Here is a 23,140-nt window from a genome sequence, read left to right as displayed (position 1 = left end):
CGGGGCGGGGAGGGGAGGCCGGGACCCCGGGGCGCGGGGGGGCCGCGGGGGGGCCGCGGGGGGGCGGGGAGGGGCGGCGTGGGGCGCGCGGCCGAGCCAGCCTCCGGGGGCCGGGCGGGCGGGCGCGGGGTGCGCGGGGTGCGCGGGGCGCGGGGCGCGGGCGTGCGCGCGAGGGTGTGTGCGCGGCCCGGGCGGAGCGCCGGGCGGGCGGCGGCGGCGGCGGCGGCGGCGGCGGCGGCGTTAGGACTCGGGGGACGCCGCCCCCCGCCCCCGCCCCCCGCGTCCCGCCCCCGCCCAGCCGCCCGCCTCAGTTCGCGCCGCGCCTCGGCTCCGAGCGCAGCGGCGCCGGCTCCGGGAGCGCCGCCGAGCCCTGCGAGCGGCCGCGCCGGCGATGCGGGGCCGCCCCGCGCCCGCCCCAGTCCCGGCCCCGGCCCCGGCCCCGGCCCCGGCCCCGGCCCCCGCGGGAAGGGGCTGAGCCGCCCGCCGCCGCCGCCCGGATGGCGAGCCTCGCCGCGCTCGCCCTCTGCCTGCTCCTGCGGCTGCAGCTGCCGCCGCTGCCCGGCGCCCGGGCTCAGAGCGCCGCAGGTGAGTGCGCCCCCCGCGCCCCCCCCGCGCTCCCCCCGCGCCCCCGCCGCGCCCCCCGCGCCCCCCGCCGCGCCCCCGCGCCCCCCGGGCCCCCGCGCCCCCCGCGCCCCCGGGGAGAAAGTTGTGCGGGCTCGCGGGGGGCGCGCCCCAGGCCCGGAGCCGAGCCCCCGCGCCCCGCGCCCCGCGCCCCGCGCCCCGCCAAGTTCCCCGCCCGACTTTCCCGCGCCGGCCCCGGGCTGGAGTAACTTTCGCGGCTGTTGCGAGCGGCCGGCTGCACCCGCCGCCTCCCACTTGTCGGAATCCGTCCCCGAGCGTTCGCGGCCGCGAGGCGATCCCGCGGCTCCCGCGGCTCCCGGGGGGTCTGGCCGCCCGCAGGCCGGGGCAGCCGGGGCGGCGCCTTCGCCTCTCCCCGGGGGGACACGGCAAAACCCCACACTTCGCCCCAAACACGCCGCGCCCCTCGGCCAGCCCCGAGGCAAGCCGCTGGAGGCACCGTCGGGGTGTTGGCGTTGACGACTGACACAGCGCTGCCTCCGTCCTGCCCGTGGTGCTTAGCCGGAGTAGATGGACGCCCTCGTTGAGGCCCTTCGGGCGCAGTGGCTTCCACCTGCGAGCCTGCTTGCTTCCGGAAAGTTTGGGGTGCGGGGGACTCCTCTTTGGGTTTGACGACAGGAACGAGGGGAGCAGAGTTGGGGGGGCTAGTGTGCTCCTGATGGCGAGTGGGCTCGCCCAGGAGGCCACCACCCTCCTGGCTCAGCACCTCTCCCCCCCGCCCCGCGGGCAGCTTCCAGCCCCGAGCCCCCAAAGAGCAGGGCGGCAGGTGGAGGGAGAGAAGGGGCGCGCAGGTATGCTTCAAGTTCAGAATCACCTTGAAGTTTCTTAGCGCCGGCGGGCCTCGGTGTGACCGCGCTGGGGGAAGGTCGCTGGGCTCACGGGGACAGGCGGAGATGAACCAGGGACGTTTAGGAAAAGAGGAGTGTCCGATTGCTAAGGAACAGCGGTGCCCGTATATTAACAGGAAGAAGCAAAGAAGAGGCGGGGGGGGGGGGTGGTAAAAAAAGGGAAACGCAAACCCCCACAAGCTGCGGGAGAGTGTAACCTCTCCACACAGGCTGCTTTGGAGGTCAGGAACCGCCGGAGCGACATCCCAGTGGAGACGCAGTGGACTCTCTCTCTTGCGCCATTCCGGGACGGGAACCCGATATGGGACTTGGAGAAGGGGGACAGCCTGCTTCTGTGGCTGGGAAGTTAGGTGACGAGGACACCTCTTTGGAGGTGTGTGAAACTGGAAAGGTGGGGTTAGCAGGTGAGAGAGGACGGGCTGGCCCAACACCGTGCCGGAGACGGCGTGCGGTTCTTGTTCGCATTTAGGGTCCGTATCAGGTGTGCCAGAGAGGATGCTGGCTGGGGCCAGCCCTGGGCACAAAATTTTTTACTTTCCTCCAAGGCCTGGCCGGCCTGCCACACCCTAACAGTACTCACGTCCCCGCGGAGGAACCAAACCAAACCAAACCCCCCCCCCCCCCACCACCCCGACCTCCCCGGTGTCAAAAATACTCGGGCGCGGCTCTTGGGCAGCGCGTTTAGGGGAAAGCCCCGCCGGGCTGGGGAAGCTGCCCGATGCAGACAGCGCGCCGCGTGCGCTGCCCCCGCCAGGTGGCGCTCGCCCACAACTGTTAAAATGCAAATCTAGTCCCTTTCATCTCAGGAATAGAACTTCTTTTCAAATTTTAAATGAGTAATGTGTTTATTCAGCAGCCTTTTGTTAAAACATTTAGAGAAGTGTGAGGAGCAAGCACTTTTTCTTTGTTTGCTCTTTGGAACACGCGGGAAAGAAAAGCCATCCAGGAGCACGGTTTGGGAGGAAATCTACTGTAGCGGAGGCTCCATCTGGATGTTTCTTTTGGTTCTACCTGAGTCGAGTGGCTTCTGCAAACCCACTACAGCATATACTTAGCAAGTGACTGCGTTTCTTCCAGGGGCTCTCCTTAAACGTGTGAGATTAGCTTGTGTGGGAGACCGCCTCATTCATTGGTAAAACGGGGGATTTTCTGCATATATCTATTTTCTCCTTTTTGGTTTAATGCTAACATTTTAGAACATTTAAATTAGATTTTTTTTTTTTTTTGCAGGTTTCTTCACAAACATCCACATTTGTAGATGCAGGAATTCTGCAAATGTTGACTTTTTAAAACGAACTTATCATCTTACTTTATTTCTAAATGCCGAAATTGTTGGAATCCAAATCTAGTACAGATAGGAGAATATCTTGGTTCTTCTTTAAAGTATGATTTTCTCTAAAGTCTCTTATTTAAAACTTTTGGCAAGTCTGGATAAATGACATTTTAAAACTCAGGGGTGTGCTCTCTGTATTCTTTTAATCTGAAAATTCCCAGTCTTACAAGCGCTTTCAATTTGTAAGCTTGCATCTAGGACACAGGATGATATGTTTTGCTGTAACGTGTTGCTCACCGTGTCCGAAAGTCGGTGGCGAGAGCTTGTCATCAAAAGGCAGTTTCCTTCTTCCTACTCTGTGTTTCATGAGCCAGGATGATGTTTGTAAGAAATGATAGTAAAAAAGCATTTGAAATCAACATGGTGAGAGTGTGACAAAACGTCCCTGGGGATGGGGTAGGAGAGAAACAACCAAACCAACAGATAAAGAGATAACTAGTCCGTTTACCAGCGGACTTCAGCATCTGTACATGGAGAGCAAAAATGGATCATAGAGGGGATCGACTTGAGAGAGCAGTTGTTAGCAATGCAGTCATTATACTCGATACTCGTTGCCAGTTCTGTCTGGGGGACTGCTAGCAGTACAGTCAGATTTTATTTTCTCTCCTGGATTGCTTGATTTCTTTCCTAATAAAAGAATAATTAATGTGCAGACCTGGCTTGGATTCCTTCTCAGCAACACTCACAAACACATTCACGATGAAAGCAGACCATTTTCTTGGGTAAAAACCCACTGCCTTTCTCCTGTGTTGAGTTTCTTCGTGCTGGTCCCTCACACGACACTCGCAGCCTCCTGGCTGCCAGCTGTGACGGCATCCGGCATCCGTGGTAGTAACTGTCACCTTTCAGAGCCATGATCACAGGACAAGTACAGCATCGTTCCTTTAAGCACGGGATACTCCCATGACTCTCAGACAGCATGTTGCTGTGGAAACAAGAGCAATGGCATGTAGGCGGTGGGTCCTTCATAAATATTTATTGGCGATGATGAAGAGATAGTAGAGTCTGTGGCAACTATGATGGGGGCCTGGGGAGTTTAACTCCAGAGGCAGCCTGACTTAAGGAACCCAATAAAGAGCTTCGGAGTCTGATGCCCTCGGTTTGAATCCCACTCTGCCTCTTTCCAGCTGTGCCAGCTTGGGAAAGTCATTTACCTTCTCCAGCCCGCAGGTTCTCATCTGTAAAGTGAGGATGATTGTAGCTGCCTCATTGGATTTTGTGAAGAAAGATGTATGCAGAGTGAGTCGTTGGCAGGTGCACGATAGTGCTTTATCCTAAAGGGGATCCTGGTCTGCTATTTGCCTTGGCATTGACGTGTGGACACAGGTCAAATGGGCATTGACGTTAAGCTCAGTTATGAGTGGAAAATTAGATGGCTGGGTTTTTGTGATGATTTTTGGTTTTTCTTGGGGTTGAGGGTGGGGGGTGCAGTTGATTCTCTGCAACTGCTATTATTTTATTTATTTTCAGAGAGGAGAAGGGCAGTGGGAGAGGGAGAGAGAATCTTAAGCAGGTTCCACACCCAGTGCGGGGCTGGACTCAGGTCTCCATCTCACGACCCTGAGATCATGACCTGAGCTGAAATCAAAAGTCAGACTCTTGACCGACTGAGCTACTCAGCCACCCTTGCAACTGCTTTTAGAAAGAGATTTAGTACGAAATAGCTGACACTGATACATTTGGCCATTCAAGAGTTCAGATAGGGAGTGTTTAGTTTTAAGCACACTTTACCTTCTAAATAAGAACTGATAAAAACCCAGATGGTTGCACATTGTAACAGGAAAGTATTTGGGAAGACCTCTCCCCTCCTACCCCCTCCCTTACACACTCTTCCTTGCCTCTGGGCTCTGTCCCCTGCTCCATTTCCATCTCTTTCTAAACCAGAAATCCAGCGCTTGGTCTCCTGGGGCAGTGGGAGGGTGGAAGATGTTCCGTGTGCTTGATAAACAAGCAAAGAATAAGTAAACATGTAGAGAGGGCCATGGCATTCCAATAAATAAAAAAAGCTATGAGGTTATTGAAAACAAACCATGTCCGACAAGTGTAATAGCATTTGCAAGCACATTACAGGATTGGGGCTAGAAGGCAACACCATGTAGATATTAGAAAACAAAGTATCTCATGAAATCTTATAAAATGGATTCAAATTGTTTGGGAAAGGAAGAAAATCATAGCTTTAAAAAGATAGATTCATAACAATCAGATGCAGTGGTGATTGATGGTGTTGTGTCTGGTTGGGCCAGGGTGGCAAGTTGGGGTCATGGGATTTAGCATTTGATGGAGTCTTGCTGGACGCTCTTATTTGCCTGAGTGATGGGGAAATGAAGTTATTAATGCCATTTATTTATTATTGGGAAGAGTTGTAGGCTCTAAAGATGATACATAGGGACCCAAGGAGTATCCTAGGCATATATCCTGAGGGACCTTATGGAGTCCCTTCTAGGAGTCAACTGTGAAAAAGGGAATTTTGGGAAATTGGGAAAATGTGTCAAAAGGGCAGTATGATGAAAAAAATCCCAAAATGTCAGTGTTATTTCCCTTGGCCCACCCCGGTTATCTACACAGGCAAGAGCTCCTTAGAAGCCTTACTCACCACCAGACTGGTGGGTAACTAATAAACTGAAGTAACTAATAAATTGAAATCCACAGTGTTACAGACTTAATTTTTTTTCACACTGGAGTCAGGCTGCTGAAGAATGACACACACACACACACACACACACACACACACAGAGCCACTGGTGCATGAGGGGAACAGCTCTGAAGTCTTTTCAATTTCTTGAATATTCAGCTTACATTTTTTATTTGATGCTGGAGGGAATAAAAAATGGTGATGTCAGTTTGGCAGTTTCCTTAGAAAGTTAAACGTACACGTACTATAGGACCCAGCAAGTCCACTTCTAGGAATGTATCCCACAAAATGGAAACGTGCATCTACACAAAGATACATATGTGAACGTTCATAGCAGTGTAACTCAGAGAAGACCCCAAAACTGGGAATAAGTGAGATATCCATCACCTGAGAATCCATCTAATGGAATGCTACTAGCAATAAAGTGGAATGAACTATTGATATATGTTACAACATTGATGAACCTCAAAAAACATACTAGGCAAAAGAAGCCCGATGCAAAAGACTAGGTATTACATGAAATATTCAGAAAAGACAAATCTATAGACACAGAAAGAAGATCAATGGCTGCCTGGGGCTGGTGGTGCAAACAAGGATTTATAGCAAGCGGGCACAGGAGAATATGTTGGAATGATGGAAAGATTTAAAAACTGGAAGAAGGTGATGGTTGTACAACTCTACAAATCCTGGCTCCCTGGATATGAACTTGATAAATTGTTACTTTGCTATTCTGAACCTTTATTTCTGCATCTGTAAAGTGGGCACACCAATTCTTCCCTCACTGCTGCAAGGGCCAACAGTAACTTCTGTACATTGTCAAGCTAGGTGCCCAGCACAAAACACGCATTACTATTACTTACCCCTTGCCAGTCTCTTAAATAGTTTTTCTGCATGACTTATTTGCAAGGCATTATTTTTGTTTTTTTTTTCTTCTCTTTTAGACTCTTTAGATTGAATTAAATCAACAAGCTAACACGTCTTTCCTTTCATCAGTTTGGCAAAAACGAAAAAGTTTAAGACTATCAAGTTTTGACAAGGATCTGAGCAATTAGATGGCTTTGTTTGTTGTTGAGTAGTGAATATGGAAACAGCTTTTTTCGGGTGCTAATATTATTAAAATTGAAGATGTGAATAGCTTGTACGTGGAGTATTTTGGTAGGGTATGGATTGGTGGCAGCGGGGCGGGGCGGGGAGAGAATAGACCATTCATTCATTTTTCTTTCTCTTAAGCCAAGGATGTAGAAATTTAACAGAAGAGTAGACACTTCTCTGTATCAGGAGCAGATGCAATGTGTTTTTGCTCCTTTAGTTTTCTAACGGGGTGAACAGCTGCAAGAGTGAGAAAACAACTTCGTACCTGTGTTTTTTCTGCCTGTATTGGGGGCTGCCATCCGCACCCAGGAGAACTGCACACTGGTAGGCCATATGCTGCTCTTCAAAAGATGTTTACTAACTTCAAACTTTTCTGAAATCCCTGTTCCAGAGGATGAAGCTACGCTATCCCCCACATTCCCACCTCCAGCTTCCTAGAACTCTCGGGAGCACAGTTTCCTCTCAGATCACCTGAATTTTGCTTTATTCCTTTTTTTTTTTTTTTTTTTTTTTTAATCCCAGTGATTCTGAAACTAATCATGAGATCACAAAGCCAGTTTTCTTGTCCTCCCCAAATCTCATGGTGGGGCGTTATGTATTCATTCTTTCAGAGTCATGCGTTTATCTCTTCGGAACTAAGCATGAATTAATTGATTCATGTCAGTGAGAACCTTTTAAAGAGTGCTTAATATTTGATCATCAGGAATGAGTGGCATTGGATGGTCTGGACTTGCTCTAATTGTGATTATGACTTTTGATTTTGATGCTCTTATGATCATGGGTTAGTGTCAAAGGAGCCTCTTCAAACCAGATCCTTCTTGAGTACTTTCAGATGTCTTTGAGAATGTCCTTATTTTTTTGTGGCAAGGATCCTCAGGCTCACCTCTAGGTTTTTCTGTCCCAAACATGCAGTCAGTTATTTTTTTATTTTAAAGATCTGTGGTTCCTTTTTGTGGAGACATCAGAATCTGAGTTTTATTGGGATGCTGGAAGAGAACAGAGTAAAACAGGGATGGGTGGTAATGTTAGGATAGACAGAGAAAGATACTTTGAACAGCATGAGTTTATGACTGCTTATCTCTTTGATTTTTTAAGGGTGATTTCAGCATGAGAACTTACTGATCTGATTAAAAATAATTTTGTCACTGTTATGGTGTGTACTTAGAGTATAGCCTAAAAGTTGATGCCACTGCTTCTCTTTTTCTTAGGCATCTTGGAATTGGCCTCTAAGTGCTGCATCCACATGAATTCACCTGTTAGTGTTTCTTGGGTACCAACTTTGTGAAAAGAAAAAGAAATCGCAATATCACTCTTAGGGAACTATGTTAGTTATCTATTGCTCTGTAACAAGTCATATACCCGAACTTAGTGGCTTTCTTTCCTCACCGTTTTTTTGAGTCAGGAACCTGGGTGTGGCACACAGCTGGGTTCTCTGGCTTGGGTCTCTCAACAGGCTGCAAACAGGGTGTTGGCTGGGGCTGCCATCAACTCAGCTGGAATGGAAAAGGCTCTGCTTGCAGCCTCACTCACATGTTTTTGAGAGGATTCAGCTCCTCACAGGCTGTTGGAGTGAGTGAGTGACTCAATTCCTAGGAAACTGTTGGTTAGCGGCTGCCCTGGCTTCCTTGCCATATGAGTCCCACTATCAAAACATGGTAGCTGGCTCCATCAGAGCAAGCAATCGAGAGGGCAGGAGAGAGCTTGGGCAAGACAAAAGTCAGTCTTTTGTAACCTAATTTTGGAAGTGAAGTGACATCCATCACTTTTGCCAGCCTCTATGTGTCCAAAATAAGTCACTAGGTCTAGCTTCCTCACAAAGGGAGGGAGTCAGATACAGGCTGGAAGGAAGTGGGGATGGTCAGGACCTGTTTCAGGAGCTGCCTACCGCATGAGCCTCACAAAATAGTTGTAAGAGTAGGAAGCCTTGTATCTTGGAGAAAAATACAAATATAATTTTTAAAGCATGTGCAAATCTTTTAATTCTTTTTATTATTTTAGGAATCAGTGTTCGTTTAGGGTCAAGCTTTTGTTCTTTAAAGGCCTTCGGATAGGGAGATTTATTGTCTCTGAATTGACTTGGCCCAAATCTTAAAAAAAAAAAAAAAGTTAATTAGAAGCATCAGAAAGTAAAAATTAATGTGGAGACCCATCAGAAAACTTTTCAAACTTTAAAAGTTGAAGTACTGTCATGTTTCTACAAGACTATAAACCTCTCACACTAGTATCTAGGTTCCACAAGAACCATTTAATGGAAAACACCAATAGATTAGGGCTATAATTTAGCTGAAAGTTAATATTTTTGTCACCTTTAGATATCCCAATTTTAAAAATTTGTACCTATTTTAGACCTTTTTTGACCTATTTCCAGAGAGTTTTTGTTACTTAAACACTGAGAATTTACTAAGTTACAGTGATTTAAAGGTTTAATGTAAATATACAGATTATTATATAGATCAAAACAAGTCCACCTGTACTCGGAGCTTTGACTGCTGTTGTAATAGTACAGCATTACAGAAGAAATTCAGTCACAGTATTTTTTCAAGGTAGCCATGGTTTGGAACCATGGGATCTTCCAGTGAAGGATGGTTTTTGTCAAAAATCAAAGTGGGCTGACTAGACGTTGGACTTCCTGCTCCGGGAATTTCTCTGATTTCACAGATTACCTGTTGGCGTGGCAGGTGGGAGTGGTGGTGCCAAGGCCTCCATTGTGTTTGCCGAGGCAGCATCTGTAGTTAGGCAGGAGGGTCACTGGTTTCCTTGGACTCATTTCCACGAGGTGACCTTGGGGGCGGAGGAAGCTAAGACGCTTTGAGCTGCCCTTTGTCCCCTTGGGGAATATATTTGTCTCTCCAGCACTTTCAGGGGCTTGGATTTTTGAGTACATTCTCATGTGTTATCTGTCATCTTCAGTTCTGCTGACTCAGGCTGTGCAGAGTTGGGTGCTAGGCAGTCCCCTGGTATGAGGGAGGTGGGGGCTTAATTTCCCTGGGTGGGGGTCTAGGTCAGGGCTCCTGATTGTGTTTCTGTGGAACCTGCATAGCTGCACCTACGGGCAGGGTCACAGACCTTGGGCTGTTCCACTGTGCCAGTGCTGATTTCACAGTCATTTCCATGTCCACCCTTCTCTCCTGTTTCCAAATCTGGACCACCTGCTGTTTTCACTGCTGTTTTTCTGTTCAGTTATTCTTTTCTGTGCTGTTATCCACATACCATCTCTTAACCTGTTGCATTGTATATGTGTGTGTGTGTATGTATATCTTTTAAAAATATTTTATTTATTTGAGAGGGAGAGGGAGCATGAGTGGGGGGTAGAGGGAGGGAGAGAAGGAGATTCTCTACTGAGCAGGGAGCCTGACTTGGGGCTTGATCCCAGAACCCTGTGATTGTGACCTGAGCTGAAGGCAGATGCTTAACTGACTGAGCAACCCAGGCACCCCCATTTTTTATCATTTGCTATCAGGAATGTCTGTGTTGGGGTGGAGGGAATGGTTTTTGGCTTAGAAAGTTAAGAAACCAAGATTTAAGCCAAGGTTCTAACTTGTCTCAAACCAGGGATGGGGTAGGGCAGGGTGGGAGGACTGATCAGTTGTATTCAGAAGCTGGGAGCACTGCCAGCCTCTTTCCTTTATCCCATCTGGTTTAGGATGGTTATCTTCCTCTAAACAGCATTGTCTGGAACAAAGCAGAGGCCAGCTCTCCAATACTTGGGTTGTATTGTCTTGAGGCCATTTAAATTAGTTTTATGGAGGGACTGTGCAGCCTCTTGAAAAAGAGGAAACTTAGCAGTTTTCAGATTCTGTGATGCTCAGCTCAAACATATAAGCCCCTTAGCCGCACCCAGGCACCGTGCTATCATTGCTTTAAACACAAGTCCAAAAAAACTTTTTTGGGGGTATGCCTATCAATGCAAATTTCCTATATAAATTAAGCCTTTTAAATTTTCTGCACAGAGGGTGTGTGTTCCAAGTAGAACATTAGTTCTGGGACTGGAGCCTCTGAATGTCACTTTTGGTGGAGTATAGTTAACCTGAACAAATTCTAGAGTTCCAAGATATGACTCTTATACACATATTTTATTTTATTTTTAAAATATTTTATTCATGAGAGACACACAGAGGCAGAGACATAGAGGGAGAAGCAGGTTCCCTGCGGGGAGCCTGATGCAGGACTTGATCCTAGGACCCTGAGATCATGCCCTGAGCTGAAGGCAGACACTCAAAACACTAAGCCACCCAGGCGCCCCGTACACATATTTTAAAACAGAGTTTTAGTGAACTTAGGACTACTCCCCTCATTGGTCACTTTTTTAAGTGAGGGTTGATGAAGTCAGCTTTCTTATCTTTATCTCTTCCCACACGTAACACATTTAGCATACATTTGAATTCACTTGTGTGCAAAAGCATATTGTCATTGTTTTTACCTGAGAATTGGCTTAGCAAGTACTGAAGCATTTTTCCGTTCCATTCCCATTTCCTCTTACCTCCAAAACCTCAGCAGCTCTCATTTGTCTCTGGAAAGCTGCTGCCTGCTTTTTCCACCTGGAGTTCCTTGGGTCCTTGGTGCCTGCCCTATGCCATGTTACCTAATTGGGGGAGTGTTCTTTGCGATCCGTAGGCTTTGGCTCAAACTTCAGATGTTTCCATCTTTTAGGGTTTTAACTCCCTTTGGAGATCCTTAGTCCTAGCCACTGTTTTGGGTCACATAGAAGATTCCAAGAGTTATGCTGTGAGCCCTCTTTTATTTATGTCAGGTCCAAATGGTTGGAGGCAGAAGAACAGTTGGGGAATGAATCCTTTTTGACTGAACTTTGTCACAAAAATTCTTATGTTTCAGCCATGTTTTTACTTATTGTCTTCTACTTTGACATTTCTGATCTCTGACAAAATTTGACCAAGATGGTGAGCTCTTCATTGCCTGTCCCTCTTCTGACACCGATGGCATAATTTCAGATGGATTATGGATTATCCAGCAGAGACTTGATATGTGCTCCTAAACTTCGATAAGTTCCCGATTTATCTAGCTAGAGACATAGGTATCATGGAAATGAGTTGACTACACAGAGGGGAGGTGGGCCTAGTATATGTTGACTTTTTCTGGCTTCTCAGTTCCCCAGTGGGGTTCAAGGTTACCAGTGACATCTTCAACATTGGTAGAATCCTGCTTATACACAGAAACAGCCCTATTTTTTGCTGTGTCACTGCCCTTTTATATCAGCATCTTGAAAGATCTTATACTAAAAATATGAGTATTAAAAGAATATTTGCAACTCTTATTAGGCTTTTCTGGTTCATGAAGCAAGTTTAGCACCTGCAAGGCCACATCCTCCTCTGTTGGAAGAAAAAAGAACCAGTTTCTTAAATACAACAATCAAATATTATATTAATAATCAAACTGTGCATGTTTATTTTAGTATAAAATACAGAATGGAAGGCTACACTCTGTATAGAAGAGGTATGCGGAGATATGGAGCTGAAGTGGTAGATGAAGGGCATTTTGACTTTATCTGTAATGTTCTATTTCCTTTGGTAAGAGGAACACACTTTAAGAAAATTTGTTGAAATCAGTTGGTAATTCTTGATAGAGAAGAGCATAGGTGTTAATTACACTTCTCTTTGTAATATTTCTGCATTTAGATTATTTCCTTCAAAAGTGATCCCCTTGGAATTTAAGATTTGTCAGTAAAGTGCAGATGATAAGGATTTTAAACATATGTGTTACTTCTTTCAATCATTCTTTCATAACAGATTTAGGTATTGTTTTCTATATGGAATGCTTTCTTTCCAAGTCTGTAATTAGGATTCCTGTGGGGAATTCTAAGACCCCTGCATCTGGTTAGAAAGAGAGAAGTTGAGAATTGTGTTGCAGAAACAGAGAAACATTTGAGCATGAGTGATTGGGCCCCAATGGAGGGGGCCTTATTAGGCATCTGTGCCTTTCCCCTTGCTACACCCCTTTTCTCTCCTGGTACCCCCTGGAGAAATAACACAGATTCTCCCCTGGGACAACCTTTATCCCTGGGTTTGTCTGGGGCCCCAGAAAGGCACATTTGAGATAAAGAAATCATGTTGCACAATCTTACCAGTGTTAGGAGGTGCTGTGAACCTGGGCACAGTTTTACTATTTGTGAAATGACCAGGCGGTGTCTGTGTTTTTTAAGTTCCATTGTCTGAGTTTAGGATTTTCATTTTTTCCCCTGATGATCAAATCATTTGAGATCTTTGATGGAGTTTACATATTATAAAAATTTACCCCTTCCTGATCAGTTTTATTATTTAACACCATTCTTTTTTTTTTTTTTTTAAGATTTTATCCATTTATTCATGAGAGAGAGAGAGAGAGAGAGAGTCAGAATCAGAGTCAGATACACAGGCAGAGGGAGAAGCAGGCTCCATGCAGGGAGCCCGATGCGGGGCCCGATCCTGGGACTCCAGGATCACGCCCTGGGCCGAAGGCAGGCGCCAAACCACTGAGCAACCCAGGGATCCCCAACACCATTCATTTTGAACATGTTCAAAAGGAATATATATTTGGAGTCCCTAGGTCTAGAAGGTGAAACAAACAGAATCATTTGCCAGGATTATTCATTTCAAATGGCAGCTGCATTAGAACAGTCTGGATTAGAATAAGGCAGAAGGAATTTTCATTCCCCTGTGATGAAGATTTCTAAACCCTGAAGAGTGTACAGAGGAGAGGAGCATTTGGTCCATGTTGGAATGGAAAGCAGAAAATACAAGGAGATGACAAGTAATTTGGTGAGATGATGGATGATAGGGGAATAATAATAGGGAAACAGATTCTAAAGTTATGAAAATCATAGGTGCACTGGGGTATGTCTGCAGAGCAGAAGGATTCAGACTAAACGCCAGGGGAATCAATGCAGGAGAGGAAATGTCTACCAAGTAGCAAACACTAACACTATTGTATGCTTTAAATACTTAAAATGAGCCAGACATTTTTCAAAGGCTTTACTCATTGTCCATTATAGAATCTTCATAACAATCTAATGATATGGGTTCAGTTATCATCAAAAATGAAGAACAGAGTAGTTACATAGCAAGGCCAAGATCCTCCAGTTAACTAGTAGTAGAGTCAGGACTTGAACCCAAGTCATTTGAGGCTGGAATCTGTGTTTCTAGCCAAGACAATCTGTGGAATGTTAGATTTTTATGACAGTAAAAGTTATGGGAGAGAGGGGCTGTCTTCCTAAGAAAGAAGCTTCATCTCTTTCCCAAATAAGTCTTAATCATCCTGGTCTTGAAAGAAGGTAATTCATAGGGGAGGACCCTCACGTGTCCTCAAACAAAAGTTGAGCTCCTAGAAATGGCTGCCGCTGGTTTGACGTTGGGAACTTAGCAGCTGAAGGTGCCATACTCCCAGAAACTCAGATAGGATGAGGGCTTCATCTCAGACTATGGGCTTTGGACCTCTGGGTCTCCAGCAAACAAAGCATTTTAGAAAAACACTTTTTGACCGGACATGGTTTATTGGGATCATTTAACCCATAGGGTAGCCAACCTGTAGACCTAAGGGAGGTGATTATTATTCCAGTCTTATAAATAAGTAACTGAAGCTGAAGCCATCAGGTGGAACTGCCTTTGAATCTGTAGGATGTATCAGGTGTTAAATGTCACAGATTCTGCTGCAAAAATCTCTGATTCTAAAATATAGGGCCTGTGTAATTTCCCCAAAGCACCAAATACCTCTCCAATGACTTTTTCATTGTGTGCCCTACAATAAAGAATGTGCTCTAGTGATTACAGTTTTCAGGCTTGGTCCCTAAAATGACCTTTTGGTAGTTCTTGGTTACCTTTCTCATGAAATCAGGTCTAGTATAGCTGGACTCTCCTGCTTTGTCATGACAGAAACCATAGCAGTTAAAAGTGCAGGCTCTGATCTCAGACTTGTGGATTAAAGTCAATGCTGTTTTTACTTACAAACTGTATGACCTTGAGCAAGTTATTTGAGCCCTCTGAGCCTCAATTTTATCATCTGTGAAATGAGGCTAATAACAGTGACTTGCCTGTAGCAAGGTTCTGAAAAATCAATGAAGTGATGTATGTAAAAAAGCTTAGTATGGGGCCAGGCTCATAGTGCTGTTGGTGCTGTTGCTGGAGCAGTATTGCTGGAGCTTGTTGGAATACAAGTGTACATAGCTTGGGTGACCAGTTTTCCTGGTTTGTCCAGGGTGGAGGTATTTCCCAGGGTATGGGACCCACAGTGCTAGAAGTAGGAGTGTAACAGGTATACCAGGATGAATTGCTTTACTCTAATGTCTACTGTAGGCTCTGCTCAGAGTGATCTCATTGCCTTTGCTATGCAGATTCCTGCAAATTGCATGTACAACTCACATTTATGTAGCAAAATAGATGATCTGATATTTGACCTGTGTTTTATAGATGTTGGTGTGGGAAGATGTAGAATAGTTTTGTCATTTCTGAAACTATCATCACTAGAGAAGCTATCTGGGGTCTGGTGGTATATTCCTCTGGATTCTGCCAGAAAACAGAATTCAAATTTAATGTGTCAAGAAACTTTAATGAAGGAACTATTTATGGGGCAGGATTGGGGTTAAAGGACCCCACAAGGGATGCTAAGACATCTTGAGGCTCAGAACAGCAGGAGGCCGTTAGTACCCTTTAATTTAGAAAGGGGTAAGGAGAAGGAATTGCATTAATGGAGTCCTTCTTTGTACTGCTCTGAATTCCAGGAGGCTGGATGACCTTGACTCCTTTGCCCTCTGGTTTCTGATTGAGTTTAACAGAAGAGGAACAGGGATCCCTGGGTGGCGCAACGGTTTAGCGCCTGCCTTTGGCCCAGGGCGCGATCCTGGAGACCCGGGATCGAATCCCACGTCGGGCTCCCGGTGCATGGAGCCTGCTTCTCCCTCTGCCTGTGTCTCTGCCTCTCTCTCTCTCTCTCTCTCTGTGACTATCATAAATAAAAACAAAACAAAACAAAAAAACAAAAAAAACAAAAACAGAAGAGGAACACTGAGAAGAGGTTGTCAGAGTAGAGAGAGAAGAATTGGGGTATTTATATTTAACCTGCTTCCTCTCTACTTCACCACTTTCTCGTGTGATTGTATTCCTCCACAGTGATAGTTCTCCAAGTGTGGTCCCTGGACCAGCAGCATCACCATACCTGGGAACTTCTTGTAAATACAAAATCTTGAGACTCACCCTAGACCTACCAGATCATAAATTTTGGGGGTGGGGCTTAGCCATCTGTGGTCCAACAGGCCTGCTAGGTGATTCTGATACATGTGAGAATTTGAGAATTACTGGTGTTGAGATCAAAGATGCACCATGAATCTCTTGTGGGACCTTTGGCTTGTTAAATCCTCTCTCTGGTTGGAGGCTACTTTCCATACAAGCCAAATGGGAGGGAGCTTTGCTCTCTCTATTCTCTTAAAGGTATATTTCTTGTTTACTTAGGTGTTTATTTTCTGAAATTTTTCTACTAGAATTTAAGCTCCATGAGGATAGGGATTTTATTTTGTTCACTGTTGGTTTCCTGTGCTCAGCATAATACCTGTACATAGTTGGTGCTCACTGAATGTTGGTGAGTGAATGGATATTAAGTGATTTCTAAGATCACTTCCAGCATTTTTACTCTTGATTTGAAGATTCTGTGTTCTCTATTATATAACAATGGCTGGTTTACCTTAAATCTGTCAATCTGAAATTGAACCAGTACCTCTATCTTTTGTAAAAATCATTTCATCAACAATAATTGATGAATTAAGGAAAGAATAACTTAAGCACCCTCTGTGTCAGGGACCATGGCACATGCATTTTGTCACACATAATCCCATTTCATTGTTTTAAAAGATTTATGTATGTATGTATGTATGTATGTATGTATGTATGTATGTATTTAGAGAGCAGAGGGAGGGGCAGAGGGAGAGAAAGAATCTCAAGCAGACTGTGCACTGAGGACAGAGCCTGACACAGGGCTCAATGCAGATCTTGATCTCATAACCCTGCAACCACAACTTGAGCTGAAATCAAGAGTCAGATGCTCAACCAACTGAGCCACCCAGGCACCCCTCCTTTTACTCTTGGTGAAGTCTCTGAACTTGGATCACTAAAAAGGAATGCTGTGCTAGTGAGGTCATGTAACATAGCCATAGTTGCACAGCTATTTGCTGCCCACTCCCGGGTTTTCACTGAGTTGTATTCACTTCTAGGCCAATATTGTTTCAATTTCAAAGCTAAATCTGCAAGATCCAGAAGAATCTATTGAATTGCAAAGATTGATTACATCAAAAAAGAATAGTTTGCGTTGAAAGATATTTTATCTTGGGTCACTCAACACGTTGGAAAGAGAATAGGCATGAAAGTCAGACCTGAATTGAAATCCTGGCTCTTGCCTCTTACTGGCTGTACGTCCTTGGGCAAATTATTGTACCTTTCTGAGCCCAGATTCCCCATATGTCGATGGAAAATAATTCTACCAGCTTGACAAGGGGGTTGTGATCATTTGACATGATGCATGTAAAATACCTGGTAGGCAATAATAGCAATGGTGGTTTCTGAGAATTTTTTGAGAGTTGGTAATTTATTTATTTATTTATTTATTTTTATTAAATATTTTTTATTTATTTATTTATGATAGTCACAGAGAGAGAGAGAGAGAGAGAGAGAGGCAGAGACACAGGCAGAGGGAGAAGCAGGCTCCATGCACCGGGAGCCCGACGTGGGATTCGATCCCGGGTCTCCAGGATCGCGCCCTGGGCCAAAGGCAGGCGCCAAACCGCTGCGCCACCCAGGGATCCCCGAGAGTTGGTAATTTATATACGAATCATGATAAGTCTCAATTTGATGGGTGGATTTTAGAGTTTATTGCTCTTCATTTGGAAAAACTGATAATGTGACTTGAATTCCCAATAATCCCTGGAGATATTTTCATTCCCATCTGGACTAGCTATAGGGTCAGACTGCCTGGGATTCCTGGTTGTCCTGTTATTAGCTGTATACCCTTGGGCAAATTAGTTAATTCTCTAAACCTTAAATTTCTTTATCAGAAAATGGGGATGATTTTGCCTATCTCATGAGATTGTTGGGAGCATCACGTGAAGTAACATATGTAAAGTGGTGAATCAATAGTGTGAACATTATTATTGTGGTTAAGTGGGAATTTCTTCTGCATATCAAATATGTCCACAGTTTCATTATTGTTGAATATTACACATGTAGGAAAACATCTATGCATGTATGTTGGCACCAAGCGAGGTATTATCTAGAAACTGAATGGTAACTATATACCAGACATTGTGTAAAAACTCGTTTCTTCTCCTGAATCCTATTGTTTAGATGGCACACCTTCTAGTGTGTTGTGACTATCCTAGAAAGAAGCCAAAGAGCCTCTGGGCCACCAAATGGATGTTAAATCCACACAAAACTTTTGTCCTTACTCCAAGGGAGAGCCCCCGGACTCTCCTCCCCATAGTTCTTATTTTACATATAGTTCTAACAAGTTTGTATTTGATTTCTGAGCCCAGAGGGTTGAGAAGGAAGGAGATTGGCTACTTCTGGGAGGCATGCTCTCAGTGGTGGTAAATAAAAGGGAGTGATGGATGGCCTGATTGCTGGAGAAGGGGAGGAGAACTATATAATAAGCAGCAATGATGTCTTAAGTAAACTCAGGAGCTGGAGCTGCTGAGCACATGGGCAGGGGATACTCCACTCCTCTGAAGGCCTCCAAAACCCCACCTCATTGCTGAAGGTGTAGTGGCAGCCATGACAATTAAGATGTCAGGAGAAAAAAAAAAACAGATGTGAATTCAGGATACAATAACTGATCTTTTTAAGGGATAACCTTCAGTTATAAGGAAGGCTAATTTTAAAAAAATCTTGGTGATTCTATTTTTATAATGCTTTATATAGTGTGTTCAAGCATGTCACTCCATTTCCATCCTTGTTCTTAATAAATGCTACCACTTCTTTGCACACAGGAGGCTGAATCTTAGATGTGTTGAAGGGCCAAACCAGGGCCACAGCAGTACAGAGGGCTGGGGCAAGACACTAAACCTGCTTTTCAGGTTTTGAAAATCTGGGATGCATACCATGGCCCCATTGTATCACATAAATGGGAAGTGAAATTTGTGGGACATTTTTAATGGCTTTGAAGACACACCTCTTGAGGTGTCTGCTCTAGTATTTAGCATGATGTCTTCCAGCTAAAGAACCCTGGATTTACTTACTTGGAACAGTAAGTTGAATTAAAGAGAAAACCTTAGGCAACTAGAAAGCTCTGTTACAACAGCAAGTTTTCTTAGGAGCAGCTTGAATGAAGGTGTAGTGGAAGGGGAGGAGCGGGAAGGAGGAAATGTGTAAAGAGGAGTACAGGTAAAAGGAAGGGAGAGGGGAGAGGGCTTAGAATAGCATTCAGAGGACAGTTGTGGGTCAGGGCAATGATGTTTCCTTGGAGAAGTGTGCCTCTTTTCTCCTTTCTCTGGCTCCTTTGATTTTGCTTGACCTGACTCCTCTCAGGCAGCAAGTTTACAGCCTAAGGCTCTTTGTTAAAAATAACTTATTTGCCAAGAGAAATTCATCCTAGCATGGGAAAAATTGATGTGGAATAGAGATTTTGATAACAAATAATGAGGCAGTAGCCATCGAAGGATAGCCCACCTCTGGCTTCCCCGTGATGCCTGTTGTGTCCAGATGGTCTGGGGTGGCCCGTGGTTTACAGTCATCTAACTGCACTCCTGGTATGAGACAGGCCAGGCCAAGTGCTGTTATGCCTTCCTACTAGACCCAGAGATGGCCATGCCAGGGTTTGATTTTTCCTCTTTGTCACTTGCATCAAAGAGGAAGATTTGGCAAATGATGTCCTTTTGTTGGAGGAAAGGGATCGAGATTGGTTTAATATAGTGGTTCTTTGAAAGAAATCAATGTCTAATCTACTCTTTTAAATGTGTGAAAGCATAGCAAAATGCAGCTGGAGGTATGTGGAGAGCTGACAGCATGTGAATTCTGGATTAGGATGAAGTTCAAATTGAAGTGGACCCTGTTAGTTAACCGTTGCTACATGAAAAATGACCACAAAGTCAGCTGCTTACTAAAACACTTAAGCCACTGAAAAATGTTTATTATCTCACAGTTTTTCTGGTTCAGGAGTCTAGGCACAGCTGAGCTGTGTCCTTTGGCTTGGGGTTTCTCACGAGACTGCAGTCCACATGTCCCCCCTGGCTGTGGTCTCATCTGAAGGTATGACTGGGGAGGGATCTGTTTCTAAGCTCACATAGTTGTTGGGAGCATTCAGTTTCTTGGAGGCTGCCAGACTGAAGGCCTTAGTTACCTGTGGGCTGGTGGCCAGAGGCCACTGTCAGTTCCTTGCTTTCATGGGCCTCTCCAGCACAATGTCTTGGTTCATCTCCCAGCAAGGGAGAGAGTTGGCTAGTAAGACAGAGGGCACAAGCTTATGTAGCCTTATCACAGAAATGGCATCCTGTCATCATTACCATATTCTTATTAGAAGCTAACCACTAGTCCAGCTCATACTCAAGAGGAGGGGTTAATTACATAAGGGCACGAATACTAGGAGGTGAGGTTCACTGACCACCACCTTTGATTCTACTTGCCACAGATCCATTATCTCAAAACCTCTTTTTTTGTGTATTCTTCAGAGCCTTGCCATAAAAGGCTTTGCTTCTGTGGGTGTGGGAGGGCTTGAAATTTAATTAAGAGACTGAAAGAAGTAGATGGAAAATTCCGATTAGATTTGATCTGGTTACTTATTTACCTTGATTGACTTATCCAGTGTCTTTTGGAGGGCTTGAAATACATGAATTCCTTTTACTCTCAATAACCCTGAGAAGTAAGCAGATGAGGAATCAGGATTGAGAAGCAAACTAGAGTCTTGTTCATGCTCATAAGGGTCAAGAGCTCTTGGATTTTTAAGAGGGCAGAGGGCATCAAGAGTGAAGGCTTTGTTGGAGTTGACCAACATGGGGGCACTTCCTCTCTGCAGGGGCAGAGTTAGCTGTGGCTGGGCTGCTTGGCTCAGCTGAATGTTAAGACATCAAGTGTAGTCTGTGACTCTATATGAAGTCAGGCGAGGCTCCGGAGAGGATGTTGGGAGTCAGGATTTGGGAAGGGCATTCAGAGAAAAACAGGAAATCCTAAAACGGCCAAGTCCCTTGACAGCCTTACCTTTCATATAAGTTAGAACTGAGGCAGGAGGAAGCTGCACTTTTTGTCATCATTTGTCATGCCTCCAATTTTGAATTTGGACTTTATGAAACCAGTTGAAACCGTTGTATTCTGATATCTGCCAACCATGAGGCCAGTTTTTCTCTCCTACCACCTTTGCACAGCTGTGATTGATTTTTTTATCCAGTTTTCTCTTACATTATAAAAGTGAATGGAAAATGGAAATGGGAAAATACTGGTACTTAACGGTAACACATTTGAGGCAAAGATGGAGCCTGTTAGATGTACAGATAGTGTCGACTATTTAGCTTCAATTCGTTACTGGTCAGATGGTTTCAGTTGTGAAAGGAAATGAAAGGAAGGAACATGCATAAACTGCTGGAAATGCATCCTCCAACGTCGTGTCTCTGAGGCCATGTTCAGTGATGAGGGAAAATGGGGAAATCTTTATTATTATGGATTGAGAATTCATTTTTAAAGGAAAAAAAAACCCATCAGTGACTCAAATAGAAATCAACAGATCCGTAGAGCTTTGGATAGGAAGATGGTTTGCTCCAGACTCCTTCATCAAGAGGATGATGTTTGCTTCCCTCCTGACAGATTTTTCAAGGAAGTTGATGACACCATCAGAATTGCCACACACCTGCCAAAGTAATTATTTAAAAGCATAAATCAGACCATGTACCTCCTCTCTGACCACTTCACTTGCACTTAGAATAAATAAAACACCCAACTATTGTTTCTTTCCTATAAAGATTAGGCAAAATATAAAGCCTTGCCGCCTGTGTGTTTGTGCAGTCTGTGAACTAAGAATGGTTTTTCCATCTTTAAATGGTTGATAACAAGATTGCATGAACTCAAAATTAAAAGATTGCATGAAACTCAAAATTTAAAAATTGCATGGAACTCAAAAGATTGTACAAAACTCAAAATTAAAAGATTGCATGAAATTAAAATTTCAGTACCCATAAAAGAGGTGATTCTGGAATGTATTCTTGTGGATTTGTTTGCAGATTGTCTGGCTGCTTTCAAACTATGGTGGTGGAGTTCAGTAGTTGCAATATAAACTCTATGCCCTGCAAAGGCTAATAAAGTAATAATGGTTTGCTTCTTTATGGAAAAGGTTTGTGGACTCCAGCACTAGCCACTTTGGCCTTCTTTTCCCTTCTGCAAGAGCCAAAACCTGTGCCCACCTCAGGGCCTTTGCTCTTGCTCTGTTCAGTACTTGGGATGCTCCTTTACAACCTCTGCTCAAATATCACTCTTTCACTTTCAGTCCATATTAGCTCAAGTATGGTGATAACGTTAATAGCATCAACTACCCAAGGTATTTCTTTGCCCATTACTTTGTTTTTCCCACTTGAATGTAAGCTCTTGGAGGGAGCAGTTCTGTCTTGCTCACCATCTCGAAAGTCTCTGGCACATACTGGGTGCTCTATAACTGTTTGTTGACAAGGCTGCTTAAATGAATGGAAATTGGTGCTGAATCTCTAGCTTGATCCTCTGCTACATACATCCTTCTTCTCCACAGCAAACTCATTTTCTCCTTCGTACAGATCGTCATTTTCACTAAGCTGAGATAATTAGAATGTAAGATAAGATATCACAAAATTAAATTTATTGTTTGTAATTTATTTTTTAACATTTTAAATAAACCTGAATAGTCAAAAGTACATTGTATGACACTCAAGGAATAAGAAAATGAAACATTTATACCATAATTAACATTTCATAATTTTAAAAAATTCTCTCCCCAGAGACACCCTCCTTTATTCTACCTTTTTTCTTTTTTTTTTTTTTTTAAGAGAGAGAGAGTGTGTGTGTGTGCGTGTGCATGGGGGCAGAGGAAAAGGGAGAGAAAAAGTCTTTAACAGGTTCCATGCCCAGTGTGGACCCTGACGTGGGGCTCAATCCTAGGACACCGGGGTCATGGCCTAAGCAGAAATCAAGAGTTATATGCTTATCTGACTGAGCTACCCAGGCGTCTCTCCTCTATTCCACTCATACAGCATGTAAAGTTCTGTATATTCCAAATGTCGAAGTTCCCATTTGCAATTTATCTTTAGGAACACATTTTCTAAAAGAGAAGCAAAGGAACAAATGTATTTATCCCTGCTTCTCTCCCCATCCTTTTTGTACATCCTCAAGGACACACAGGTGAGGTAGATGTGCTGTGGGTGGATGTCAGTGGGTGGCTTTTCCCCAGAGGACACTGGTGTAGTGCAGGAACCACAGAACCATCCATATAACTTGTAAGAACTGGCTATGCCTTACATATACAGCCTGTTCTTTACCTTAACGGTGCACAGCATGGACCACGCCAACATTTAGATGTACTCAAGGGCAAATGTGATTTATGTTGTGGAGTAGAATGTCAAAAAGCGAGCACTGTGTCCATCTCAGTGTTGACCACAGATGTTTATTTTGGAGACTCAAA

The 23,140-nt window shown here is 44.6% G+C and overlaps 1 protein-coding gene across 13 annotated transcripts in view; it reads left to right on the top strand.

Moving 5' to 3' along the window:
* Positions 1-468: 468 nt before the first annotated feature.
* Positions 469-23,140, top strand: part of PTPRT (protein tyrosine phosphatase receptor type T) — a 1,044,320-nt gene continuing 1,021,648 nt past the window's right edge. For all 13 annotated transcript variants that reach the window (XM_035705859.2, XM_049100205.1, XM_049100203.1 and 10 more), the window contains exon 1: positions 469-585. In XM_035705859.2, coding sequence (XP_035561752.2) covers positions 498-585 — 88 coding nt within the window. In that variant the 5' untranslated portion in view covers positions 469-497. The remainder of the gene's footprint in view (positions 586-23,140) is intronic.

The sequence above is a fragment of the Canis lupus genome, chromosome 24, assembly GCF_003254725.2.
Source record: "Canis lupus dingo isolate Sandy chromosome 24, ASM325472v2, whole genome shotgun sequence".
NCBI classification, from domain to species: domain Eukaryota; kingdom Metazoa; phylum Chordata; class Mammalia; order Carnivora; family Canidae; genus Canis; species Canis lupus.
This window is presented reverse-complemented; position numbering and strand designations above follow the sequence as displayed.